General features: G+C 43.5%; 1 protein-coding gene and 1 long non-coding RNA gene across 17 annotated transcripts in view; one reads left to right on the top strand and one right to left on the bottom strand.

The window, feature by feature from the left end:
* LOC105467301 (zinc finger and AT-hook domain containing) overlaps positions 1-20439 on the top strand; it is a 344890-nt gene that overhangs the window by 299690 nt on the left and 24761 nt on the right. For 14 of the 16 annotated variants that reach the window (XM_011716760.3, XM_011716759.3, XM_011716761.3 and 11 more), the window contains 2 exons: positions 6854-6980; positions 9763-9893. In XM_011716760.3, coding sequence (XP_011715062.2) covers positions 6854-6980; positions 9763-9893 — 258 coding nt within the window. Of the gene's footprint in view, positions 1-6853; positions 6981-9762; positions 9894-20439 lie in introns of those variants that run through there. The other 2 variants (XM_011716772.3, XR_011606714.1) reach the window with 2 other exon arrangements.
* Positions 1507-19167, bottom strand: LOC139355744 (uncharacterized). Its single transcript, XR_011606715.1, has 3 exons — positions 19060-19167; positions 16630-16725; positions 1507-1635 (listed from the first exon to the last, which is right to left on the bottom strand). It is a non-coding gene; the product is annotated as an uncharacterized lncRNA (long non-coding RNA).

The raw sequence follows: 20439 nt of genomic DNA on the forward strand, positions 1-20439 counted from the left end.
ACATGTAATCTAAATACCATTAGATTTTTTTCTGGAGCTAATCAAGTTGATTTCTAAAGTTCATTTGGAAGAATAAGTAGAATTAGCTAGGGAAACCCTTGGGAATAACAACCATAAGAGGAGAATCCTACCAAATATTAAAACATATTATGAAATCTCTCTAAATAAGACAGTGTGCATGAATAGATGGTCTAATGGAATAGAACAGAAAATTTAGAATAGACTCAATGACATGGAAATTTAGTATATGATAAAGATGGTGTCTCAAGTTGGTAAGAGAAAGGTGGGCTTTTTGATAAGTGACATAGGATAACTAAATAGCTAGCTGAAAAAAGATAAAATTGAATCTGTTTATTATAACATATAAAGTTTTATGAGACAGATTTCAAAAGGATCAGATATTTAAATGTAGAAACAATAATATTTTACAAATACTAGAAGAAAACATAAGTGAATTCATCTATAAACTGAGAGTGTGGAGACCTTTTGTAACTATATTTCAAAATCCAGACTCAATAAGGAAAAATACTTTAAAAAAATTGACTGCATAGAAAAACTTTAAAAGTCTTATGGAAAAGAGCTCATAAGTAAAAAGATAAATGATAAAAATATTTTTTGTCACATAGAAAAAATTAATATCTTTATCAAAGGCCTATAAAAAATAGTGATGAGAAAGATCAACCCATTAGAAAAATGGACAAGAGATAAGAAAGGTTCAGGGAAAAGGAAATGTAAATAACCTTGAATAACTGAGAACATGATCAGCCTCACATGTAAGGAAATAAATTTTCATTAAAATTAGCCCGAGATGGAATTTCTCACCTACTAGCTTGACAGAGATCCAAAAGTTTGACATTATCTCTGCTGGAAAGGCTGTGGAGAAATCTGCTCTCATACGTTGCTGGTGGGAATGTAAAATGGCCCAACCCGATGAAGGGAATAGCAATACGTAACAAAATTACATATGCATTTATTTATCCATTAACTCAATAATCCCACTGTTTGGAAACCATCCCAAAGTTTCACTGGGACACTATGTGTCCATACTGACATAAATAAATGATTGAATAAGTAAATGTGGGAGAAGGAACTATGTATTTCCCCCCAAAAATAATGATTAATAAATGTAGAAGGAATGAGGGAAATAGAAAATTACTATTAGAATACTGCAGTAACAATCTTAGCAGGTGAGATCCATTAATGAGTGCTAGGTTAGTAGGCAAAAGTTTAAGGAGAAATGAGATACTCACATAAACTCTGGATATCTCCTTCAAAATATTTATTAATTACAAAAGGCAAAAATAGAAGCTTTACAGTGGAGGCACCACCTTCACAAGCAATAGAGGTTGGCGTCATCAGTAGTGAGGCACGCTGACATCAGTAATGAAGCATGCTGTTATGTGATCAGATGAGAAGACACTTCATCTCATGGTATTCTTAACTAAAATCTTCGACCTCAGTCTAATTATCAGAAACCATCGGACAAATCCAAATGATATGCGTGGTCAAATACCTCATCTGTACTCCTCAGAAGTGTCAGGGTCATGAAAGATAAGGAAAGTGAGAATTTTCACAGCCAGGAGGAGACAATGGAAGCATGATGGCTAAATGTGCTGTGGGATGCACGATTAGATCCTGGAACAGAGAAAGGACATTAATGAGAAAACCAGAGGAATCTGGAGAAAGCCTGTTGTTTAATTAGTAATAGTGTCCCAATGTTAATTTCTTGTTTTGATCATTGCGCCATGATTACGAAAGATGTCAAGCTTAGGGGAGGCTGGGTAAAGGGTCTCCAGGAACTCTGTTGCAGCTCTTTACATCTTTGGAACTCTTGTGTAAGTCTAAAATTATTTCAAAGTAAAGTAGTTACAAAAAATAAGAAATGGGGTCATTATATGTAGGGAAAGGAGGCAGAGAGCAAGATGGAAGGGACGGGGAGAAGCTAAATTTCTCAAAATACCCTGCTGTGTAGCTTTGACTCTGATTATATAAAATATTGTAAAAGTATTTTATATAATAATAAAAACAAAATTTAACTTAAAAAGCAGGTCTTAAACATTGTGAGTAAAATGAAATAAATGATTCTAACTGTATATCAAATTGGTGACCTAACTACATGGAGAGGAACAGTTTCAAGAGATTTCAAAACAGTTGTTCGATGGGGATGTAACCTAAGGGCAAAACAGACTGCACAAACTGCACTTTTCAAGTATTCTGTTGTTGGTAGTAGGGATGATCTTGTGATTCTGAGGCTGTTACTAGTGTTTAATAATGACAGTGAAACACATAAAATATATTTAATTCTGTAAGTTTATAATGATATTTGGAAAAAACAACTTAGTCATTTTTGTAGAATGTTAGAGAATCAACTCTTTATTTTTGAAAATCGGTAAATTAAGACCAAGAATCAAGTAATTGTTCTATCTTTATTTTTTAATTTTTTTGAGAGATAGGGTCTAGCTACCCAGGTTGGCATGCCTTGGAGCCTCCCTTCATAGCTCACTGCAACCTCGAACTCCTGGGCTCAAGCAATTTTCTTACCTCAGGAGACAGTAGATAGTCCTTTCTACTATCTTCCAAGTAGATAGGACTGTAGGCAAGCACCACTATGCCTGGCTAATTTTTTGAAAAAAGTTTTAAATAGGGACAGGATTTCTCTTTGTTGCCTAGGCTGGTCTCAAACTCCTGGCCTCAAGTGATCTTCCCACCCTGACTTCCCAAAATGCTGGGAATCACAAGCATGAGCGACCATACCCAGCCCTATTCTACCTTTAAAAACAAAACAAAACAGAACAAAACAAAACCCTGTGTAAACATAACCAAACATTTGATGAGGGGAAGTTTTTTCTTTTGAAATATTTCAACTAACCCATGAAAAATAAGAATATTACCATGTTGCAGCCTTCTAGTGGTGTCATGGGTTTAACAATGATCATCAGTTACTGCTGACCTTACATAAAAGAGACCACCATCCAAAGCATGTCTCCTGAAAGAACTGCCCAATATCACCCATGCAGCATTCTTGACAAAAAGGGAACTTGAATCTACTTAAATATTTGTATTTATATCCAATGACCAGTTTACAGAAAACACCATGGATGGAGGAACATTGGTCAATTCCATGGTGATACAATCAGCGAAACTTAGATTGCTGACAGCTCTGTAAGGCAAAACCCCTGCTGTCTTCAACAAATAACTACAAGGGGAGAAAAGCCAGAAATGGAGGAAGAGCATATGGGTTTTAAGTCTTATGAGACACATTAATCAGTTCTAGTGTGTGAACCTCATTTAGATTTGATTTGAACAAACCTAAAAAATGAGGCAATTGGGGAAATTTAAACATTGTCTAGACCTTTGATGATATTAAGGATTTATTGTAAAGTTTTTGAGTGCGACAGAAGCATTGTAGTTCTTTTTTGGATGAGTTTTATTTTTTAGAGATACAGTATGAAATATTTGTAGGGGAAATAATTATTTCAGGATTTGCTTCAGAATAATCCCAGAGCAGGGCATGGAGTATGTGGGAACATAGTCCAAGAAAGTCTGGCCATGATTCAACCTACAGAATGGGAGAAAATTTTTGCCATCTATCCATCTGACAAAAGGCTAATATCCAGAATCTACAAGGAACTTAAACAAATTTACAAGAAAAAAACAACCCCATCAAAAAGTAGGCAAAGGATATGAACACATACTTCTCAAAAGAAGACATTTATGTGGCTAACAAACATATGAGAAAAAGCTCATCATCAGTGGTCATTAGAGAAAAGCAAATCAAAACCACAATGAGATACCATCTCACGCCAGTTAGCATGGTGATCATTAAAACGTCAGGAAACAACAGATGGTGGAGAGGATGTGGAGAAATAGGAATGCTTTTACACTGTCGATGGGAGTGTAAATTAGTTTACCCATTGTGGAAGACAGTGAGGTGATTCCTCAAGGATCCAGAACCAGAAATACCATTTGACCCAGCAATCCCATTACTGGGCATATACCCAAAGGATTATAAATAATTGTACGTAAAGACACATGCACACACGTATGTTTATGGCAGCACTATTCACAATAGCAAAGACTTAGAACCAATCCAAATGCCCATCAATGATAGACTGGATAAAGAAAATGTGGTATGCATGCACCATGGAATGCTATGCAGCCATAAAAAAGGATGAGTTCATATTCTTTGCAGGGACTTGGATGAAGCTGAAAACCATCATTCTCAGCAAATTAACACAGGAACAGAAAACCAAACACCACATGTTCTCACTCATAAATGGGAGCTGAACAATGGGAACACATGGACACAGGGAGGGGAACATCAAACACCAGGGCCTGTTGGGGGTAGGGGGCTAGGGGAGGGACAGCATTAGGAGAAATACCTAATGTAGATGATGAGTTGATGGGTGCAGCAAACCACCATGGCACACGTATACCTATGTAACAAACCTGCATGTTCTGCACGTGTACCCCAGAACTTATAATTAAAAAAGGAAAGACTTGCCATGATTGATAATTGCTGAAATTGGTTAGTGGATGCATGGAGGTTTATTAGATCTGTCTCTCTGCTTTTGTGTGTTTAAATTTTTTTTTTTATAAAAATTCTTTTAAAAAGAGTTTTGGAGTCTGACAGACTTAACTTTGAATCCTCTGTCACCTATAAACTACTTGCCCTTGAGCCATTGTTTAACCCTCATGGCTTAGTGTTCTCGTCTGTATAGTAGGCTAATAATCCCTGAGAGCTCAGAAGCACTGAGAGAAACCATGTGTAAAATGCTGAGGCCTGAAAGAGCCCCCTGGAGGCCCTCAGAAAATGGCAGCTGCTATGATTATTGCAGATGTTGATGATGATCACTGTTACATCTTCATCTATGCAAAAACAATTAATCACCTAGTGTTTCAAGTATTAATACATACTGGAAGAATTTACTCTTCATTAACAAAATAGACACTTGAATGTCAATTACCGATGTAAAACTCAATCCATCTTGTCAGTCGGTGCTTTTATAAATGCATGCAGTGATGCCCTATCTCCACTGAAGGCCTCGCTTCCAGCAGATGCTAGCATCTTATGCAGAGCCATGAACACAACAGAAATAGTTGACATAAAGCCAGGTAGTTGACTCCATACTCATCTCCATGAGATGGTGAGCAGCCAGGAAGCTGCCATGCAGGGGTCACCAGTGGAGTAACAAGCCTCCTCTTCCAGCAATGTGCATGTCACCTGGCTCCCAGGAATGCCTTGCAACAAGTACCACCCTTCCTGACAGCAATTATGACATGCTTTCCCCAGAATGAGGAGAAACCTTTCAGGCTGTGTCCTGTCCTTTCACAGGCTCAGGCATTGCCTGGATCTACTGACGGCTAATCTGTTGCCTCATGGTACTGAGAACAAAATATTCTTTTTGTTCATTTATGCATTCATTGAATATTTTTGGGGTGTCTACCGTATGTCAGGATGGAAACACCTAAACGGACTTGGCCGGTTGGCTGTGAAGAAATATTATATGCTATTCTGAACCTCTATGTCATTTACTGATATGTGCTTATAGAGCATAACTTGACTCCTGTACATTTTGTCTGAAGTCCTTCTTTTTGTTCTTCTTGATTGGTGACATTCATGCATCCATCCTTATAGTTTTGCTTGCACTTTCCATCCCTTCCAGAAAAAGGTAATTATTAACATCTAGTTCTATAAAAATTCTGTTCCACCTCTTCTCTCTTTGAGGCACGAGGTACCTGTGAATGCCACTTTAACTCCTCCTACCCTCACAAGTCCTGGTTTTGTGCAAATGTATTTCTTGTAGTCAGTTTTGTTTCTTACACCTTCATGTACGAATAAGAATGGTGTGGCTGGGCGTGGTGGGTCACACTTTGGGAGGCTGAGGCGGGTGAATCACAAGGTCAGGAGATGGAGACCATCCTGGCCAACATGGTGAAACCCTGTCTCTACAAAAATACAAAAATTAGCTGAGTGTGGTGGTGCATGCCTGTAATCTCAGCTACTCCGGAGGCTGAGGCAGAAGAATCGCTTGAACTCAGGAGGTGGAGCTTGCAGTGAGCTGAGATCACGACACTGCACTCCAGCCTGGGTGACAGAGCGAGACTCCATCTCAAAAAAAAAAAAAAAAAAACAATGGCACAAATAGCTAAGATTTGCTGAACTCTTACTCTGCCAGGACCTGCGCTGTCCATGTGCTGTGTGATCACTGGTTCTCTCCCTTCCACCATCAGCTGCCCTGTGGCTGTGCCCCTTCCTCTGTATAATCACCCGCCCTACCCCTTCCACTGTCAGCTGCCCCGTGGCTGTGCCCCTTCCTCTGTATAATCACCCGCCCTACCCCTTCCACCCTCAGCTGCCCCGTGGCTGTGCCCCTTCCTCTGTATAATCACCCGCCCTACCCCTTCCACCCTCAGCTGCCCCGTGGCTATGCCCCTTCCTCTGTTGGCCACATGGCACCCAATCCCCAGGGTAAGGCACAGATCAGAGGTAGTGTTGGTAGCAGCAGGAGGAGACAGAGGAGCCGTTAGAAAAGCGTATGCAAGAATATCTGAGCTGGTCACGTCTCTGATTGTGAACAGCATACAGAAACTCTGTTTCCCACCACAAAAATGTACAGCAGGGGCTTTTTACCAAAGCTGGTTTTTAAAGGTCTTGATCCTCACAGAGAAATTTTCTCTTTGGGAAGTATATTTATGGGAGCAACTGGTTCCTCAGGGGTGCCAGATAAACGAGATGTTGCAATGTATTGCTTTCTTATATGTATTTGTTCTATCTTAATACATATTCTTGGAAATTCTGGGCAACAGTCAATCTTTTAGGAGATGACTTAGACATTATGTTTTTATTTAGACAGCAACAGAAGCTCCTGAGGAGCCCTCCACCCAGTATCTCCACATCACAGAGGCGGAAGAAGATGCTCAAGGGACACAGGCAGCAGTGGCCGCGCTCCAGGACCTGAGATACACCTCTGAGAGTGGTGAGGACACCTGCTCTTCCTTTGCCATCTCAGAACTGTCTTTCCTAGACATGCTGAATGAATGCATTTGCAGATGAATGATGTCCATCAGGTGATCTACTTCCAAATCCCTGACCCAGCATTCAGACTGCAGAAGCAGCCCCATTGTCAGGCACCAGAGATCTCTGCCTCCAGAAATGCTCTAGAAGAAAGCCAAAGCAGAGGGGAGGCCTTACAACAGGACTGCAAGATTCCCCTGCATCTTATCACATTTAATTCTTGGAACAGCCTTGTGAGGGGAGGAGATCTGATTATTCTCACTTCACGGATGCGGAATGTTGCTTTTCATTGTTAATGGTTGGCTAATAGTTCATGGTTGTTAGTGGTTGGCTGAAGGTCACCCACTTTAGGATGTTGGAGCTCATCCTGGAATCTGGGTCTCCTAACTTCTTGTCATGGCATCGTCCCATTCCGTGATTCCTCAGGGACATCTCCTCCAGGGCCTACAGGGGCCAGGCAGGCAGTGGCAGGAGGTGGTGTGGGCTCAGTGGGTGGTAGAGAGTGGCAGAGACTCTGGCGTGTGGGAGTTCACTTTGCAGACCTGCAAGGCCAGGTCACTCATTCTCCAAGTCCTTCCCAAAAGGCGCAGTCAGGATTTTTATATGAAATGTCATGATTTTCAAATGTTAGATCAGTTCTAAAAAAAAAAACCAAGCCACTGTACCAGCCTAGTGGCAGTTGGGGCATTATGCTTAGAAAACAGTTTTTCTTGATGCTGTTTTTAAAAGATGAACAAAACACAAGCTGATGTTTCATACCACAGCCCTGTACAAGGGCAGAGGTCAAGCAGGTTGGGTTAAAGAGGAAGCATTAAGTAAAATGCAATGGTGATAGGAAATAGGAGTTAGGAAGACACCATTTTCCTCCAGTTCTTAAACCCCCAAACTCCAGATTGTTAAGGAAGCTGCACAGAAAACTCCTGTGGGCCAGTTGGTTTAGGGAAGACTAATTGGCAGGGCTGTGTTCACTGCCTGCTGAGCTGCAGGGAATTCGGGAGGCAGCGCCTCCACTTCTGCAGATGGGAGAGTCGAGGCCCAGGCTGTTAAACATGGCTCTCCGCGCTGAGGTCCTGTCAGAACTTGAGTTTCCTTCAGGACTTGAGTTTCCTTCAGGACTTGAGTTTCCTTCCATGATCCAGTGACATCAGTGATTGCTCAGGACCTGCAAGATGCAGCCCGTCTGTCTTCATCCCCTATGAGCACACACACAGCACATATGCACACACACACCCCCCAACACACACACAGGCTGATGCTCAGACTCATTCACTCTCTCACATCTTCTAAGGCCCTCCAATGTCTCTTCATAGCTCTTAACTTTGCAGCTGAAAAGGCCAGGTTCAGCTTCTCTGGCTCCTGCCTGGCCGTGTCACTGTCTCTTGCCACCCCACTCCTGGGCTGTGCTGCCCTCAGCCAGATCTGCAGCTCTCAGAAGGGACACACACTCCAGTGCTCCCTGGGGTATGGCCTGGTTTCTTCTCCCTCACAGCCTTTTTCTGCCAAACTCATCCTCATCTGCAGTACTCAGACTGCAGGTCACCTCCTGAGAACACCCCCCTTTTCTGCACTGTTTCCTAATTGCACTCCTGACATGGGACCTGCCAGGGTCTGTAAGGATTTGCTTACAGTCTGGCTTAGGAGCCTGTGTGCCCTGGGAGGAGTTGGGGGGTGAGGGGGAAGGGGTAGGACTTTGTCTTTATTCTTATCAGGAGCAATAGTTCCTAGGGTTTGATAAATGGTCATTGAGGGAGTCTGTGGATGCGGAATTAGAACCTCGCCTCAGTAAGTTGCACAGGTAAATGTTTTTGTCCTTGCATGTTCAGAGTGGTTGGCTGCAAGGTACATTTGCACCATTTCCCTTAAGGGACATGTGTTTGGGGAGTACCAGGCGATGCATTGTGAATATAAGCTGGCCACTGCCTTAGCCACCGGCTTGTCCTACCTTCTTCATGAGACACGTTGAGTTCCCCTTCTCTTATCTCTTATTGATTGACTCACATTGGAACACGGCCCACAAAAAGCTGCCCATGAGGATGAAAATGTTGGCAGAGCCTGCAAAATATTATGCTAAGGTGGAGATCAAGCAGTCATTTCTCTTTTAGTAAATTAATGTTCAGGGTCAGGGTATGCTCAGGACGGTTGCAGATGGCCCGGCAGATGGTGGGAGCAGGCAGGGATACTAAATAGCTGCCCTGATGATGCAGAATCCCGTCTTTAGAGATGGTTAAAATAGAACCCCCAGCTTCAGTTGGTTTGGAGTTCTAAAGCCCACTGGTTGAATAATTGAGACATCCTTGGATGTTTTGCCCATAACTTGTGGAATTTCTTGGCACACACTTTCATTGAGTGTGCAGCTGAACGGGCTGGCTGGCACTCCTCAGGAGTTCAGCTTCGAGGGCAGCCACGTGTCCGCATGTTAGGACTCAGAGCACATGGGTTCGAGTTCTGGCTTTGTGGTGTAACTGACTCAGTGACCCAAATGAGGATCCTACAAAATGCAAATAACATCTCAATGTCCCATCCTCACTGGGTTGCTTAGGGTTTTGAGATATTCTTATAGAAAATGCTTTGTAAGCTATAAAGCACCATACAGATTATTTCTGTTGTCAAAATGAGCGATTACAGAGAGCCCATGCATCCTGTGGAGAAGGCATCACCCGAGGGAACAGACGGGCTGGTTTTGCATTCCGTGTCCTTCAGCACCAGTGGCCTGAATGGTGTCCTCTTTGCTTCTTCCTCTTAAGGCGACCGACTGGACCCCACAGCCGTGAACATCCTGCAGCAGATCATTGAGCTGGGCGCTGAGACCCACGACGCCACTGCCCTTGCCTCGGTGGTTGCCATGGCACCAGGGACGGTGACTGTGGTTAAACAGGTAGGGACCCTCCTGTGAGTATTCATCCCTGTGTGTCTCACAGTCAGGTTCTCTCCTCTTCCGTGTGTTTCTAAGTCTTTAACTTACCTGAGGTAGAACTTGGAATGAAATTGGTCAGTCTCACACCTTTTCTTTTCTACCTCTGATGTCATGGGAGTGTTTCTTCAATATCTCTATATGTGGGAGGTGTTTGGGGGAGAGGTATAGTATATTTAAAAAAAAAATTCTGGAAACTCTCCGTTCATTTTCTTTCAAAGATTCCCAGAGTGAGAATGAGCATGATTGAGACACATCTCTGGTGAAAACAGCTCTCAGTGCCTAAGTCCCCATCAGTAAATTGAGCTAGTAGGATGCATGGGGGTAGCCAGAGAAGCCAGGAGGATTTCCCAGTGGACTGGCCTTCCTAAATAGTAAACACCTGATCAGATCAACACAGGATACTGCTCTGGTAGGAAGAGATGGTCAGTTTTGGAATAAAGGTTACTCCACTTAATTAATCCTTTATCTGCTTGGCTCATTTCCTTTTCTGTCCTCAGTGGAGACGTTACCATCTGTTAAAATGCAATGTGTTTGATAATTAGGTCATCCTTTTTAACTGTTTATACCTATCTCTCTATCTACTACCTGTTGTTTCATTTTACAAAAGATTTTAGCTGGCTTACACAAATACTTTAAAAACAGAAAACCAAAACAGTAAATGCATCAAAACCAGGGAAATTTATAATCTGAAATCAAAGTTCAAGTTCACAGAGAAAGTAGAAATGCAAACCATGGAGTTTCTCACATTTAGCCACTCCTGTATTGACTCATTTGGTATTTATTGAGTGCCTACTGTTGTCAGGCAGAGTTCTAGTTGCTGGGGTCTAGGAGAGAACCAGTGTCTGCCATCATGGTGGTTACTTTCCAGTGGGGAAAAGGATAAAGCACGAATAAACCAGTATGACATAAAGGATGTCAGATGGTGAACAAGTGCCAGGAGAAAAGTAAAGCAAGAGAAGCAGGAGAGGAGTGGGATCCAGGAGTGTGGGTTGGGATGATTTTGTAAAGGGTTGTTGGGGAAGATCTCTGACATGTGAGGAGAGACCTGGAAGAGGTGTGTATTACTAGAGTTGTCTGAAATTGATTAAATTTGTTACCGAATTGTATAACAGAAAACAGAAAGGAGGCGTTAAACAGTTAATTCAGGAAGGGTGTTAGCTTTTCCTGGCACTAACAAGATATTTCTTTTTTTTTTTTTTTTTTTGAGACGGAGTCTCACTCTGTCACCCAGGCTGGAGTGCAGTGGCCGGATCTCAGCTCACTGCAAGCTCCGCCTCCCGGGCTCATGCCATTCTCCGGCCTCAGCCTCCCAAGTAGCTGGGACTACAGGCGCCTGCCACCTCGCCCGGCTAGTTTTTTGTATTTAATAGAGACAGGGTTTCACCGTGTTTGCCAGGATGGTCTCGATCTCCTGACCTCGTGATCCGCCCGTCTCGGCCTCCCAAAGTGCTGGGATTACAGGCTTGAGCCACCGCGCCCGGCCAACAAGATATTTCTTAATGAGGCACTGACATAGGGACGCCTGAGTGATGTGTCCTTGGTGGCCTGATGAGCCAGGAGGGGACATCCCAGTGGTATCTCCACAACTGTCCCCTGAGTGTGCCCAGGGCACAATGCAAAGCATGAAATTCAGGCCAAGTAATTCTCTGGGGGAATTAGTAAGTACATTCGGTTTCAGCTCTTGAGTTTCTTGACCTACGGACAAGACTTAGCATATCTAGATGAATGTTTGGATTGCATGTCCTAAAATCCCTCCTCCACAGTGTGGTTTCTCTCAGGAGTCGAGCTGGAGAGTCAGCAGCGGGATGCTTCAGTCTGTAGCAATCTGGTGTCTGCATTGGCTGAGAAAAGATTCATATCCTTCCAGGCTAAGTACCTTTTTAGCTTTTCTTGGTGTTTACTAGGTTGCCGTCTTCAGATTGTCTCATGAATCTCTTCCGAAACTCCTCATTTGCATCTTGACATGTGGAGTCCCCACCTGGACCTGGTGCTTTAGGAGGGTCTCTCTGGGATGGTATCAGGAGGAATTTGAATGTTTCATACACGTGAAATCCTTTTGAGAGTGCAGGAAGGCGCCTCTGATTGTGACTTGTGTCTTCTTTCTAAGAACTAGATTGATTTGCTGCTGCTGGGAGACATGATTTATTGAGCCTCGCAGGCAATGCAGTGATACACGAGGTCACAGGGTTTGGGTTACAGCTTAGATATGCTTGGAGGCATTAGACTGACAGCACAACAAGGGATGAGGCAGATAAGCATCCAGAACCACCAGTGTCAACAAGCTAAATGTGTTTGCAGGAGGAGAAAAGAGTGCCGCCCTTCCGAGGATCTTCTTTCTTATTGCAAACACAGCAAAGAGTGCTGTTGAACACAGTCGTGGGGAACTGCATTTGGAAATGTTCCCCAAGAAGGTGTATGTCCTGGCCATTATCTTGTCTGCCTGGCCCTGCACCTCGCTCAAGGCAGCTCTTGGTAAATGACAGAGAGGAGAGTGGATGGACAGACTGATGGGTGGGTAGACGCTAAGCACCACTCCTATAGCAAAGGAAATGAAGTGTTTCAGGCTCTCCCGGGTGAAAAGATGCCCTCTGAATTCCATTGTCCTATAGTTTAAATTGAAATATAGCTGTATTTATTAGAAAAATTGGTTTCAACCTTTTTCTTTTAATTAAACTCTGGCTTAGGGTTTTTTAGTCAAGAAATTATGCCTGCTTGATAGCTGTGCTGAAGCACTGACATGTGAACCCTGGTGCACCAGTTGGAAAGAGGAAAGCTTTTCCTCCTGTGGGAGGCACCTTGATATCGGGGGCTTTCTCTTGCTCCAACCCAAGACATCACACATAGTAGTTGCTTAATACGTGTTATGAAATAGAATTGACTATGTTGGAGGTTTTGATTCTTCAGCTGTATCCTATAAATCAGTATTGCCGGAGAGAAAAAAGCAAGAATTCCTCATCATAAAGTATGTGATTTATATTGCAGAACAATGTTTCAAATTACTATGGGATAGCATGTTTTGAGATCTTTTTATATCTCTTTTATATACATCTTCCACAAGACCAAAAACAAAACAAATTCTACATTGTCCATAGTTGCTTCTGGAGGGTTAAACATTTCAAAATTTATTTCTCATATAAACGAATAGATATATACTCTATTTATAATTTTCGTGATTTATTAATGTTAACTGAAAAAATCTTATATATCAAAATTCATCAATAATCACTGAGAGTGATTAATCCCAAGTCTTTTGGAGTTTTTAGCTTCTGGGATGAAAGTAATGGCAGGCCTGGTGTGGGGCTGGCAGGGTTGGAGAGAAGAGAGCTGGGAAAAAAACGATTTGCTTCTTGCTCTTTGAAGAGACAAGGAAAAGATTTTGCCCATAATTGAGGCCATTTAAATTCTCTGTTGGACGCAGAAATGTGTTTTCAATGACTTCTCGTCACTTTCTCTCTTTTCTTGAGTGTCATCATTAAAAATAGATTCACGGGGCCTGAGCATCTCCAAACGCTCAGAAAGAATCATGCTTGCGTGCCCCGCTTCCAGCCTGGTAGAAGGGCCCACGTGAGAACCTGAGTGCCACTAAGTGTGTGTTTGTTAAACCTAACAGTTTTCATTAAATAAGGTGATTCCTTTTGTTATTGTTGTTAAATCTTGTGTTAAGGTTTTACGAGGAGGAAATTTGTATTCGATAAATAGAACTGCCTAAGAAGGTAGATGGAAGACAGCTAGCCGCACAGGAAATGCTATCATGAGCATCTCTGAGTCAAAATTAGTTATTTAAAGGAAAAGAAAAACCGAAGAAAATAACAGCAACCGTCATCACCAGTGGCTCATGGCTTAAATCACTCGTGGATGTTCTTATGGATTGGATTTTATTTTAGACTCGAAGGGGTGGCGTGCCCCTCCACACCTGTGGGTATATCTTGTCAGGTGGGACGAGAGACTGAGAAAAGAAATAAGACACAGAGACAAAGTATAGAGAAACAACAGTGGGCCCAGGAGACCAGCACTCAGCATACCAAGGGCTGCACCGGCACCAGTCTCTGAGTTCCCTCAGTTTTTATTGATTATTATTTTCACTATCTCAGCAAGAGGAATGCGGTAGGAGAGCAGGGTGATAATAAGGTCAGCAAAAACATGTGAGCAAAAGAATCTATGTCATAATTAAGTTCAAGGGGAGGTACTATGCCTGGATGCGCACGTAGGCTAGATTTATGCTTTTCTCCGCCCAAACATCTCAGTGGAGTAAAGAATAACAAAGCAGCATTGCTGCCAACATGTCTCGCCTCCCGCCATAGGGCGATTTTTCTCCTATCTCAGAATTGAACAGATGTACAATAGAGTTTTATACCGAGACCTTCAGTTCCCAGGGGCAGGCAGGAGACAGAGGCCTTCCTCTTTTACTAATCCACCTTAGCACAGACGCTTTACAGGTGTTGGGCTGGGGGACAGTCGGATCTTTCCCATCCCACGAGGACATATTTTGGACTATCACATGGGGAGTAACCGTGGACAATACCCGGCTTTCCAAGGCAGAGGTCCCTGTGGCTTTCCGCAGTGCATTGTGCCCCTGGTTTATTGAGACTAGAGAATGGCGATGACTTTTACCAAGCATACTGCTTGTAAACATTTTGTTAACAAGGCACATCCTGCACAGCCCTAGGTCCCTTAAACCTTGATTCCATACAACACATGTTTTTGTGAGCTCAAAGTTGGGGCAAAGTGGCTGGGGCAAAGTTACAAATTAATAGCATCTCAGCAAACCAATTGTTCAAGGTACAGGTCAAAGTGGAATTTCTTATGTCTTCCCTTTCTACATAGCCACAGTAACAGTCTGATCTCTCTCTCTTTTCCCTACACAAAGTAACACTGTATTTATGGTTGACAGGCACTCATTTAGTAGGCATTTACTGAGCAACTGCCATGTGTTCACTCTCTGGTTGTGTTGATTTCCTATCGCCACTGCCACAAATTACCACAAATTTATGGTTTGAAACAACACAAACTTATACTGTCTTACAATTCTGGAGGTCAGAAGTCTGTAGTGGTTCCTGTGCTAAAATCAAGGTGTCGAGAGAGCTAGTGTTTCTGGGAAAGATTCCTTTCTTGCCTTTTTTGGCATCTAGAGGCCACCTGCACTCCTTGACCCAAGGCTCCCTTCCTGCATCCCCAGAACCGCCAACGGCAGGGTAAGTTCTCACATCCACTCACTCTGACCTCTGCTTCCGGGGTCAAATTGCCAGCCTTCCTACTCCCTTTTTTAAGGGCCCTTCTGATGACATTGGACCCACCCAAATAATCCAGGACTATCCATCTGGGATGGCTTCTCCATCACCAGATCCTTAATGTGATCACATCTGCACATTCTTCTTTACTATGTAAGGCCACATATTCACAGGCCTCAAAGATAAGGATGTGGACATCTTTGGTTGAGAGCCATGGGCATCACTGTGCCCACCAATCGGCTACAGAATTAAGATAGTTCCCACTCTTAAGAGGCAAATGGTCTAACAAGGGAAATGACTTATTTTTTCATACAACAAATACTCCTTGAGCTGCTTTTACCAGCCAGACACTGTTCTCAACACTTGGGATAGTTCAGTGAACGAATCAGATGGATGATATGGTTGAGAAGCTTACGTTTTAATTGGGGTAGATAGCCAATTCACACACATGTAATAAGTAAATTATAATAGTACGTTAGCGGCAAAAAGTGCAGTGGAAAAAAGAACAAGCAGAACTGGCCGAGAGGTATGGAAAATGCAGCCCTAAACAGGCAGTTCCAATCGAGAGTGATGAATGCTTCAGGGAGGTGGCCCAGGGACCCAGGAGTGCTATGGGGAGCACCAGGGGCCCATGGACCTGGGTCTGGGGTAGGGGCAGGTGCTGAGCAGGGAGGCTTTGTGAGTGTAGGGTGGGAGCAGGGGCTTGTGGCTGGTGCCAGCTGAGTGACTGGAGGCAGAGGTAGGGGTGGTAAAAGAGGCCCTGCATAGAGTAATGACTTGCCTGGTTGTAACATGGGACAGGGATTCCAAGCCTCAGAACTATCTCAGCCTGGTCTCTCCCTTCTGCCTACTGGGAATCCAAACACTTTGTGGCCTTATGGCATATCCTAGGGCATAATGTCCTTTTGCCATCGGCTTCCTGACCTATGTTACCCTCTTGAAGTCACACTGGCATTTTTAACAAGTGACTATATATTGGTTTTTGCAAATAGTGAACCTACACTGAGCATTCCTGCCCTTTGATATTTAGCAGAACAATCGGTGCCTGTCTAAGACTGTCACTGACATTTGTCTTGGCCTGTGGTTCCTGGGTCCACCAAGCCAGCTACTGCACCATGCCCTTTCTTCTTTCCCTGGGGGTGTTTTAAGTAATAAGTACACCATATGATGACACTGCATCTTCTTTTTAAGAAGGTCAGGATGATTGAACAGTTTGCCTTTGTGATAATCTTCGGTCTTTCTGAGTTTTGTGTGTTTTTTATATTTTGTATTGTTTTTACTGCTGAGGGTTTACCCTAAACAGCAGACTGGGGGTGCTGGGGCATTGTGGGGTATCAGCCTCTGAGGATGGGGGAGGGAGTTGGGCTCCCAGTGAAGTGGTGTGAGTCATTCGTTCATTGTAGAAGTTGCTTTTCAGTCCATGTGCATGTATGAATGGACAGGACATTCCCCTGTGTATAAAAGCTCACCTGATGCAGTCTCGTCCAAGTGAGGCTGTCCAGAAGCATGCACTTTGCCAAGCCTGCTTCTCTGTGACTTGGTCACCATTCTTGCTTTACTGAGACCTGATAAGAAATACATTGTGTTTGTAAGAGTTGCTCAGAGAAACAGAACTCACAGGGGTGTGTGTATGTGTTTGTGTGCGTGTGTGTGTGTGTGTGTGTAAAAGAAGGAATTGGCTGATGTGACTGTGGAAGCTGACAAATCCCAATGTCTGCTGTCAGCAGGCTGGGGTCCCAGGAGAGCCAATGGTGTGACTCCAGTTTGAAAGCCTGCAGGCTTGGGACGCAGGAAGGGCCAGTGTTTCAGCTTGAGATCAAAGGCAGGAAAAACCAGTGTGCCAGCTTGAAGGCTGTTGGGAGGAAGAATTCCCTCCTTTTCAAAAGGCGAGGGTCAACTTTTTTATTCTATTTAGGCCATCAGCTGATTGGATGGGCCCCACCCACACTAGCGAGGGCCATTTGCTTTATTCAGTCTGCCAGTTTAAATGTTAATCTCATCCCAGAACACCATCACAGCCATACCTAGAATAATGTATGACCAAATATCTGGGCACCCATGGCCCAGTCAAGTTGACACATAAAATAAACTATTACGCATGTACAAATGTGTTTCGGGGTGTGAGTGTCTCTTTGTCAGTGAAAGGGTGTTATTTGATTCAAGGGTGAAATTCTCAGTTTCACAGAGACAATTTTGGTGGACAGATTTCATGGTGTTTTAGTAGCTTCCAGAAAACACATCCATTGGCAGATCCATATTTCTATCACAGTTGAGATTTTGGTTCAGGGTTCAGGAATCAGCTCCATCCTGCGTGTCTTTGAGAGAGTCACAGCTGAGGACTGTGCCAGCACGGTGCACTGACCCCCAGGAGTCCCCCATGGAGCGCCAGCACTCCACTCAATCCTCCTGGCCATGAGCAAGCAGACCATTGTTGCCACTGCCCGCATGGGAGTAGATGTCCAGTAGGAACTAGTGTTAGCAGCACGCTACGTGGCAGGCCCGTGTCCCTGTCCACATGGGGCATTTTCCCTGCAGCCCGGGAGTTGGCTGCCCCTGGCTTATGAGCCTGGGGTGGGGATGGGGCGTCACACACACTGTCTGCCAGTTTTAGTGCCTCCTGGGGTTGCCCCTCTCTTCTGTTGGTTGTTTTCCCTGCAATGTGCTGGATGCTTCCGCACTGTGTCGTGGGGCCTCAGTGGGAAGGAGCAATTTGGACTGCCTCAGACCCATGGACACCCGCCTCTTCCCCATGCAGGCCCTTAGCTGGGCACAGCACAGAATTATTCTGCCTTAATCTTGTTCAAAAACCCAAGTGCTCCTCCGACATGCTTTAACCACTGATCAAAATGAAACAAACAGAAAACCAAGCAGGAACCCCAACTTTGCCCAAATCACCCCACCTTCTTCTCCCAACTGCTTCTACACAACCTCTGCTACCTTCAGCCTTCAGGTGGGTCCCCATGATGGTTGGCAGTGTTGGGAGAAGAGCAGGCAGAGCTCCCACCCTGGGCTCAGCATACAGTGTGAAGTCTGAGAGGGAGCTTAAGTAGCAGTTCTTGCTGGAAGACATATGTTGGTTGCCACCCAGCGTTGGAATTGCTATTTGTTATTTGCAGTTCATTATTTTTTGTAAGAAAAGGCACTCTACTTCAGTGGAGACCACATACATCAGTTGCCTGTTTGCAAGGAAGTGCATGTCCAGTCTGTCATGTTTTAATTTAAGGCCCTGAGTAATGTGGTCCCCTGACCCCTTTCTCCTGCCCATCTGGGCAAGGGCTCCTGGTGGGGAGAAGCCACTCTGCGGAAGGGACTTCTTCGGTGCAGCCTCTGGCTTGAGAGAAGCCTGGTGCCCTGTGGGCCACCTGAAGGGATGCTCAGACCAGCCTCCTCCTGTCGGGGGGCAGATGTTGAACATTTTATAAGACTTGTGACAAAATAATGAGGAGGGGTATCTAGAAAGTGATTTATATGAGGCTTCAAAATCTATTTTTATTTTTACTTTTGAAAACAAGCGCTCTATTCTACAACTGTGATTGTAGTTACACAGCAAAAGATCTGACAGAAGAACCCTATTGGTGCAAGATACTCTTCTAACTCTTTACAGATTGTGGCGTAAGAGAGCCTGGCCATCTGAATTGTCTTAAAGTGGGACCGAGGTGAGATCTCTTCTCTCATCCTAGCCACAAAAAGGATTGAGTGAAGTCCATCCCATTTTTCTGTTATCCCTCTAAGCTCAAATAACTGGTGAGTTAATGGAATTTTCCTTTTCTTGTTCCCACAGAGGCACTTTTTTGACTTCTACTGTAAACAAGTCTCTCCCTAAGTTCAACACAATTCTTACAGTGCAGATAAAAGGAGAGTCACTGGCTGGCTTTTCTCTTACTTTTCTTTCCACTCACCTTTCCCCTTCAAAGCCTCCTTTGACTTCATTTCATCTTGCCTGTGCTGAGTGGTACATTACAACAGCAGACCTGTATTCTCTCACGCCATAATGGAACCCTAGCATCTTCAGTTGTATCATTTACTCCACTTTCCTGTTAACAGTTTTCTTCTGTCGTTATTGTGGCTCATCTAAGGAATCAAATCCTTCCAAGAAGATTAAAAGTATGTATAATTGTAAAAGAATTGATGGTAACAGCAGTTTCCATCTGCCATAACTGCTTGTATTTTCTGTTATTTTTCATTGTATTTGGGTGTCACCCCTACTCCATGCTTGCAGACTCTGTAGTGTAATGAGTCACGATGGATTCAAATGCCTGTGGAAGACCCAGGCAAGAGAACTGCACGTGTCCTCTGTGGGCAGTCAAATTGGTTGCGTATCTCCAGGACTGAGAGCATATGCACCCAGCGCGCTTCTTAGGCCTCAGATGATCTAATACTAGATTCTTAGGCATATGCTCAGGATTTCTAATAGATATCTATAATCCAGGTTTTACTTTTATCTTCTAATGCCAAGTCCTTTTGATCTTGGTAAAATCCTGAAGTCTCACTGATGACTTTTGTTTTTTTCCCTGTATCGTAGCCCTTACTATGACAACCACTTTTCAGCTGCGTGCTTTTGTTGGCTGGTGAGGTTAGGCTCCTGCCTAATGAACTCTGCAGTGCAATTCGTTTGATCCCGGGCCTCTGCCAACTTTAATTGTATGAAGGTCCTAATTATACATGCAGGTAGCCTCTTAAAAGTGTTCTCATACTTCACATTCCTTATAGAATGTTCTTTGTGTTGTTGCGGAATGGTGACCTTTAGCATGGAGATTCAGAAACAAAAAGTTCATTCACAGTCTTGGCAATGGGTTACTCTCCCTTGTCACTGAATGCCGACTCTTGTCCTTTGTAGGCCTTTCTTAGTTCTCCTGTAGTTGTTTGAACCTTTTCTTTTTCTTTGTCTTAACTAAAACTTCTTTCAGAGACTTCTGCTTCTGGTATGACTTTGGACGGCTGCTACTCCACGTTGCATCCTCTCCCAAAGCTCTTTTATTACTTGCTTAGCTCTCTTACACTATAGTAGTTACAGAAAATTCCATTTCTTTGTGAAATTTTTAAAGTAAAAGTAAACCCCATGATATATCTGTGGCCATATGAGAAATGGTTTGAAAACATAGAGAACAAAGGTTATTCTCTATTTCATTATGATGCCTTTTTCCCATACAAGCCATCCTTAGCTAACCGGAGGATGCTCATCTACTCAACTTGGCTTTTCTTCCTTTTCCTAAGTCCCCATCTTTCTGCTATTATGCCCCAAGAAGCTGCAGCCTTGACTGGTTCTATTTGCAGAATCC

The sequence above is a fragment of the Macaca nemestrina genome, chromosome 8 (genome assembly GCF_043159975.1).
Source record: "Macaca nemestrina isolate mMacNem1 chromosome 8, mMacNem.hap1, whole genome shotgun sequence".
Taxonomy (NCBI): domain Eukaryota; kingdom Metazoa; phylum Chordata; class Mammalia; order Primates; family Cercopithecidae; genus Macaca; species Macaca nemestrina.